Source organism: Hyperoodon ampullatus (assembly GCF_949752795.1).
Source record: "Hyperoodon ampullatus genome assembly, chromosome: 10".
Classification (NCBI taxonomy): domain Eukaryota; kingdom Metazoa; phylum Chordata; class Mammalia; order Artiodactyla; family Ziphiidae; genus Hyperoodon; species Hyperoodon ampullatus.
In genome coordinates, this window is record NC_136923.1 from 77,177,287 (window position 1) to 77,184,428 (window position 7,142).

Consider the following 7,142-nt stretch of genomic DNA (forward strand, 5'->3'; position numbering starts at 1 on the left):
AGGCACAAAATGAACCAGCTCTGCATTCTTGGGAGGACAAATGGCCTCAGCATGCATGTCTGCAGCCTGGGAAGAAATAAAGGCAGACATGGGCTTCCCTGGTGCCTTCCCTGGTGGCACAGTGGTTGAGTTTGCTTGCCAATGCAGGGGACACAGGTTCAAGCCCTGGTCCAGGAAGATCCCACATGCCACAGAGCAGCTAAGCCCATGCGCCACAACTACTGGGCCTGAGCTCTAGAGCCCGTGAGCCACAACTACTGAGCCCGTGTGCCTAGAGCCAGTGCTCTGCAACAAGAGAAGCCACCACAATGAGAAGCCCGCGCACCGCAACGAAGAGTAGCCCCTGCTCACCGCGGCTAGAGAAAACCCCACACACAGCAACGAAGACCCAACGCAGCCAAAAATAAAACAAATTAAATAAATAAATTTATTTTTAAAAAAAAGAAAAGAAAGAAAGAAAGGCAGACAGTCACACTGGAAGCGTGCTGACAAATTCTCTCTCTCAGCAGTCTCTGAGGATGGAGAAAGAAACGGCACCAATTATATGAGGCTAAGCCCCACTTACCTCAATAACCCTGTGGACTATGTCAGGAAATGCCATAGTAAAGGGCTTACTAAGCAGTGCAGTTCTACTTTCAAGGAGCAGAGTAGCAACATGAGATCAAGCCAAGAGCTATAGCCTGTAGAACATTGTACACACAGCGGCAGAGCAGAGTTAGTGACAGTTTGGGAGCTGCAACAGGCTGCAGATGCCAATATTTTCCCAAGTAAACATCAGTGAGGTGACCTCATCTCTTACACATATCTAATGGAGATCCAAATGTTTTAGGTTGCCAATAATTTGTTTTACAAGGGCCAAATTCATCACATACTCTTTTCTACCCCTACTCTAAAGAACAAAATAATGGGCCTGCCTCATTCTTTTTTTTTTTTTTTTTTTTTTTGCAGTACACGGGCCTCTCACTGCCGTGGCCTGTCCCATCGCGGAGCACAGGCTCCGGATGCACAGGCCCAGTAGCCATGGCCCACGGGCCCAGCCGCTCCGCGGCATGCAGGATACCCCCAGACCGGGCACGAACCCGCGTCCCCCGCATTGGCAGGCAGACTCCCAACCACTGTGCCACCAGGGAAGCCCCTGCCTCATTCTTGATAGAGGAGTGAAGATGTGATTGTTACCTAAAACTGCTCTTGGATTACATGTTGTATTTCAAATGAACTATCTGAAAATACTGTTTACCTGTACGATAGACGGGGTTTTGCACTGCTAGTTCAAAATTTACTTCTTTGGATTTTAGAAACACATTAATTCCCTCTTCTTCAGTAACAAAGGTCATTCGGGTGCCCACGGCAACGACTGTAAATATCGGTCCATACTGAAAGAAAACACATAAATACAGATCATATTAGTAAACATTTCTGATAAACAAGTTACTGGACCATGGGTTATGCTTAAGACAGTGTTCCTCAAGAACCCCAATGCTGAATTCACAGTCAAGATAAAAACTATTATGATTATATATAATAATTATAAATTTTGACTGAGCAAAATCTAAATTATAAAAATCTTAATTTATTCTGTTGTAATATTTAACCTTCCTTCTGATAGTGCTATTATTTGCTTATACCTTCCTTTCTGGTAGTAGAAGTAATAATTAGAAATAATGATTGGAGGGCTTCCCTGGTGGCGCAGTGGTTGAGAGTCCGCCTGCCGATGCGGGGGACACGGGTTCGTGCCCTGGTCCGGGAGGATCCCACATGCCGTGGAGCGGCTGGGCCCATGAGCCATGCCGCTGAGCCTGCGCGTCCGGAGCCTGTGCTCCACAATGGGAGAGGCCACAACGGTGAGAGGCCCGCATACCGCAAAAAAAAAAAAAAAAAAAGAAATAATGATTGGAAATTATATCAAACACCGTGCTATTTGAGCACTGTTTTCAAGATATCAGGAGGGTTATAAACAACCTATGGTTGAACTTTGTTCAAGAAAAAGATAAACTGCTGACTGATGTCACCCTCAGTCTGTAGTCACTCAACAATGTCCTGCAATCCCCAAATTTCTGTAATGTGCTCACTTTCTCACTTTCCAAAATGACTCACCTGTTCACCTAGCCCAACCCTCTCCACTCTGAGAGGGTGTTCCTGCTTTGTAACTCACTGGGAAAATGAGCACTCTCAGCTTCTCACCAACAGAGCTTGCAGACAATTGTACCCATTTGTACCCATTCTCCATGCCTCCCCTTGAGTTAACACAGATGGAGGGTCCTACCCCTGGGAAATGCCCACCCTCCTTCACTTGTGTTATGGGTTCCACACTCTCTCTTTGTTCTATGTGTACGCCTTCTCTCTTGTACACCATCAGTTTTGCCTTTTCTATCAGATCGCTCCTAGGAACCTACAGTCATCCTCCAGTGCAGAGATTGGTTTGGTTTTAGGGAGTCCATGACTTTATTTGGAGAAAAATATATCATTATTTTCACTGGCCTCTGATTATAATGTAACATTTTCTTCAATTGTGAATGGAGGCAATACACCACAATCTTCCCCACGACTCTATCCTCAAAAGAACCTACTGTTCCAATTGTACTTTCTTAGATTTGGTGTCTATTTGGCATCTATCTATCATGGGGCCAGTTATATTAGCTATATTTTCTTATTCTTGATGCTCAGCTTTGGTGGCCTCACTACTGGGTAGAGACAGCTCTCCCAGGGCTAGCCAGTTTTTAGAGACAGCAAAGGACTCAGCCAACCAGGACCATGCCTTTCATATGGAAACCAACCCATCTTGAGTCTGTGTCCCCAACCACCTCCTGATCTAACTCTCACACGCCAAGCCAATATTATCCTTGCCCTAAATCATCCCAGGGAGAGGCACTAGGTACCCGGAGACCAACCTTATAGCCCAAAGTCCTCAGAAATTATTCAAACTAGTCAATCCTAAATTGTTTACCCTGCCTTGCCTTGCCTTTCCTGAGCAAACCCCAATAAAGGCTCTGGGTAGGGCTTTCTCTTGCTCCCATCTTCTGCCTGCTGACAGGGTGCTTTCCCCTGTGGCCCTGCATGGCATGCAGTGACCCCCGCCTTGGACCTGTGAGTATAATAACCTTCCTCCTTCCAAGTCTCATTCTCATTTCCTCCTATGGCTGTACTGACTTTCCCAGACCATATCCAACATGTACATTTTTGGAAAAACCACCCGTACTTTTATATCCCATTACAGTTATTATAAATATCTCGAAATATCATTTAGGCTCATCAGTACTTCAATATTACAGTCATTTCCAGATCTGCATGAAATGGCACGTGATAGTTCCTGTGACACAGTATTGGATGCCATCAGGCAACTGTGGGCCCAATAATCATTGATCCCCCAAATAGTGAAGTCTCATTTTCTTCCATTAGTGATCCAGACATCTACACTGCTTCCCAATATTCCCTACCTAGTATTGTTTATTAATCAATACTTAGAAGAAGATGAGTCATTTTCATCGTTGAAGGCTTGTTCAAATGAGAATTCTTAACTTTCCATTAGGAAAGTGGCTTTTGGTAATACATATAGGCACTCGGGCCACATTGTAGGCAATCTTGATCATCTCACTTGATAGTGAGTCCATGTTCTAGTTTCTCAAGTCTAACTTCTTGGAGCCACCTTTGCCCCTTTTCATTCTTTCACACACCACATTCCATCCACCAGTAAATCCTGCTGCTTCCACCTTCAAAAGAGATCCAGCCACTTCTCAAACTTCCACTGCTATCACCATGGTACAAGCCACCAAGGTCTCAAGATTGAATTCTTGCCAAAACCTTCGAATTATCTTTTTTCTTTTAGTTTTATGTTCCTGTTTTTAACAGAGTGCACAAAATGACCCTTTAAAATTTAAATCACATCACATCACTCCTCTGCTCAAAACACTCACAAAGTTTCCCATTTCCCTCTAAGTTACAAATGTATTCTCAATAATCTATAATAACCTACATGGGAAAAGAATCTGAAAAAGAATGGATATATGCATATGTATAACTGAATCACTTTGCTGTACACCTGAAACTAATACAACATTGTAAATTAACTATACTCTAATATAAAATAAAAATTAAATTAAAAAATACATTTACACTTTGAATCTGATCATTTACTCCACAGATATACTTGCACACATAGAAATGACATTTGTTGCTACATTATTTACAATAGTTAAATATGGAAAACAAACCATGTCAATCATTAAGTGACTGTTTAAGTGAAATATGATTCAGGGAATATTTTGCAGCTTTTAAAACATGCAGATGCTTCTGTTTCTGTGTAGGGTGAGAGAAAAGAGGGATAGATTACAAAGACCGTATTTTTAAAAGCATCAGAGAGTTGGGGAAACGATAAGAACTAAATGGACTAAAACTCCACAGAGAAGTGTGTAGAAGTGAACAGACAATAGGTCATGATTTATTTCCCTGGTGGCATCTGTGAATTCTGAGTATCGATCAAGGTCAGGACTGAAATAGGAACCTGTGAAAAAATCTACAGATAATAAGAAATTTAATGGTGAAACATTGAACACTTTTCCCCGAATATTAGGAAAAAGACAAGCTTGTCTATGCACACCACTTTATTCAACAATATATTAGAAGTCCCTCTTTATTTATGCAAGAAAAAAGAAATAAAAGGCATAAAGATCAGAAAACAGGAGATAAATTTATCTGTTTGTAGGACATATTGTGTATGTATAAAAATCCTAAGAAATCTACAAAGTAACTACTGTAACTAATAAGTGAACTTGGCAAGGTCACAGGATACAAAGTTAATATACAAAAACAATTGTGTCTTTTATGTGCCAGAGGGATACCACTGGAAAACAAAAGTGAAAACAATTGTATCTACAATAGCCTCAAGAATATAAAATATTTCAGAAAATAATTAACAATCACAGGCAAGACCCCATCACTGAAAACTACAGAATATTTCTAAAAGAAATTATATAGCTAAATAAATGGGAGAGGTATACAGCATTTGTAGATTAGAAGGCATAATATCATTAAAAAGTCAATTCTCCCTCAATTTTTCCATAGACTTAAGAAACTTCCAAACATTCTTCCAACAGTCTTTATTACAGATATTGGCAAGCCAACTCTAAAATTTATATTAAAATGCAAATAATCTTGAATGCCACATCAATGACAAAAAAACATGACCTGATTTAAAGATTTACTACAAAGCTATAGTATTTAAGACTGTGCAGTATTAACAAAGAATAACAATGGAATAGGATAGAAAGGCTAGACGTAGATCTACACATATATGGTCAGTTAATCTTTGAAAAGCTGCAAAGGCAACTCAATAAGGAAAGGAAAGTCCTTCAAGAAATTATACTAGAACAATTGGACATCCAGAGGTCCAATTGAAACTCAACCCTTATGTAGACCTTACAAAAAAACTAACGCTAAGTGGATCGTAGACCTAAATGTAAAATGCAAAACTATAAACGTTTTAGAAGAAAACAGAATAATCTTTGTGACCTTGCTTGACCTTCTGAGACAAGCTTTTAGAAACATTCCTTAAGACTTATCAAAATCATATACCTAAGGAAGGCTATGGGAGACAAAGAAGTATTTCTTTAAAAGATAATATTTTTTCCCTAAGATCTTCAAAAATACAATCTTGAGTATAAATTGTGTGAGTATTGAAAAATAAAGAATGGTTAGAGCTTCTAAAAAAAAGATATTATTTTTCATCTATCAGACTAGCAAGAATTATGGTACTTAGTGTGGTCCAGGATATGAAGAGCGAGGCAATCCCCTACACTCAAAGGAAAAGAAAAAGGAAAAGAAAAGGAAAAAGGATTCGTACATCCTTATGCAAGAGTAACACAATAATATAAACAATTTAATGTCCTTTGGGCAATTTCACTTTTAGGAAGTTATTGTGATGAAACAATCAGGTAAGTGCAAAAAGTACAAACACACACAGGAGCATACACACAAGAATGTCCATTGAAATAAAGAAAAAAAAAATAGCAGTAACCTATGTACTATTTTTGAAAGATATATTTAAAAGCTATTTAAAGACAAAAATATGTACTGCAACAACAATTACTAATATCCTTAGTGGGCAGTGAAAATGTTATCACCAAATAACACCACCAGCTGAAAATATAGTGCCCACTATATTTGTAAAGACCGAATTTGCAAGCAGTTTTTACAATAGCCTGGTGTTAACTCTTGATTTGGATACGAATTTATTAAGCAAATTGAAATTACTTGTTTTACGCTTCTGTCTTCCCAATTATTGCAAGCATTTAGTTAATATGTATACACTTAGGATTTTTTAGCTACGATGAAGTAACTAGCACTTTTAATCTCTACTTCCAAAAAGGCAGTTACAAGCTGCCTTGTACTTCATAACTGATGAAAATCTATTTCTTTCGAAAAATCTTGCATAAGACACAGTTGTTGACTGCTGAGGAATTTATAAGTGGCTAGATCGTTTAACTGTGGTCAGCAGGTAGGTTCCCCATGTTCTAACATTGCACTTGAAATACAATGAAAGAAAATAAAAAAGAAAACATTACCTCTTCCGGAAACCCCACCTGCTAAGGTCACATACCTTGATTCTTGCTTTCTCTATAAATTCTAGAGGGGTTTTTCCAAACTCAAATCCAGCTCCAATCCAAGGAATCCAGCCCCCTATGCACGGGGGTCCACGCAAGTTCTTCCACTGAAGAAATAATAAAAGAGCAACACAACCTAAGATTATAACCACTGTTGGGGAAATGAATTCCATGTTTTTGTCTAGCACCTTCCTGAATCAGAGAAGGGAAAAGTCTTGCTGCTGTGGTACTTGCTCCTTCCCCCGGAACAGGGCACCCTCCCGACCTCCCAACTTTCCGCTATTCCTTTTGCAGCTTGTTCGCCTTCCTAACTGTAGCCTCCTTTCCCCGCCCCAATTTTTGGGTAACTTTTGCATCATCACTCCCTCCTACGTCCATTTTTCTTTTAAGTTCTGGCCACGCAGGACGGAAGGAAGGGGCTGGATCCTGCTGGTGTGGGTGCAGGGGGTGGAGGAGGAGAAGTGGTGCTGTTGCCATGGAGACCGGGGCTGGTGGCGCGGCGGGCGGCTCGTCCGCGACCAATCAGAGAGCTCGGTCCAGGAGGGG

The 7,142-nt window shown here is 40.3% G+C and overlaps 1 protein-coding gene across 3 annotated transcripts in view; it reads right to left on the reverse strand.

The window, feature by feature from the left end:
• CYP39A1 (cytochrome P450 family 39 subfamily A member 1) overlaps window positions 1–6,775 on the reverse strand; it is a gene marked incomplete at both ends in the record, with an annotated part of 64,303 nt that extends 57,528 nt beyond the window's left edge. For 2 of the 3 annotated variants that reach the window (XM_079712542.1, XM_079712541.1), the window contains 2 exons: window positions 1,238–1,373; window positions 6,593–6,769. In XM_079712542.1, coding sequence (XP_079568668.1) covers window positions 1,238–1,373; window positions 6,593–6,769 — 313 coding nt within the window. Of the gene's footprint in view, window positions 1–1,237; window positions 1,374–6,592 lie in introns of all 3 variants that reach the window. The other variant, XM_079712543.1, reaches the window with a different exon arrangement.
• Window positions 6,776–7,142: the final 367 nt, after the last annotated feature.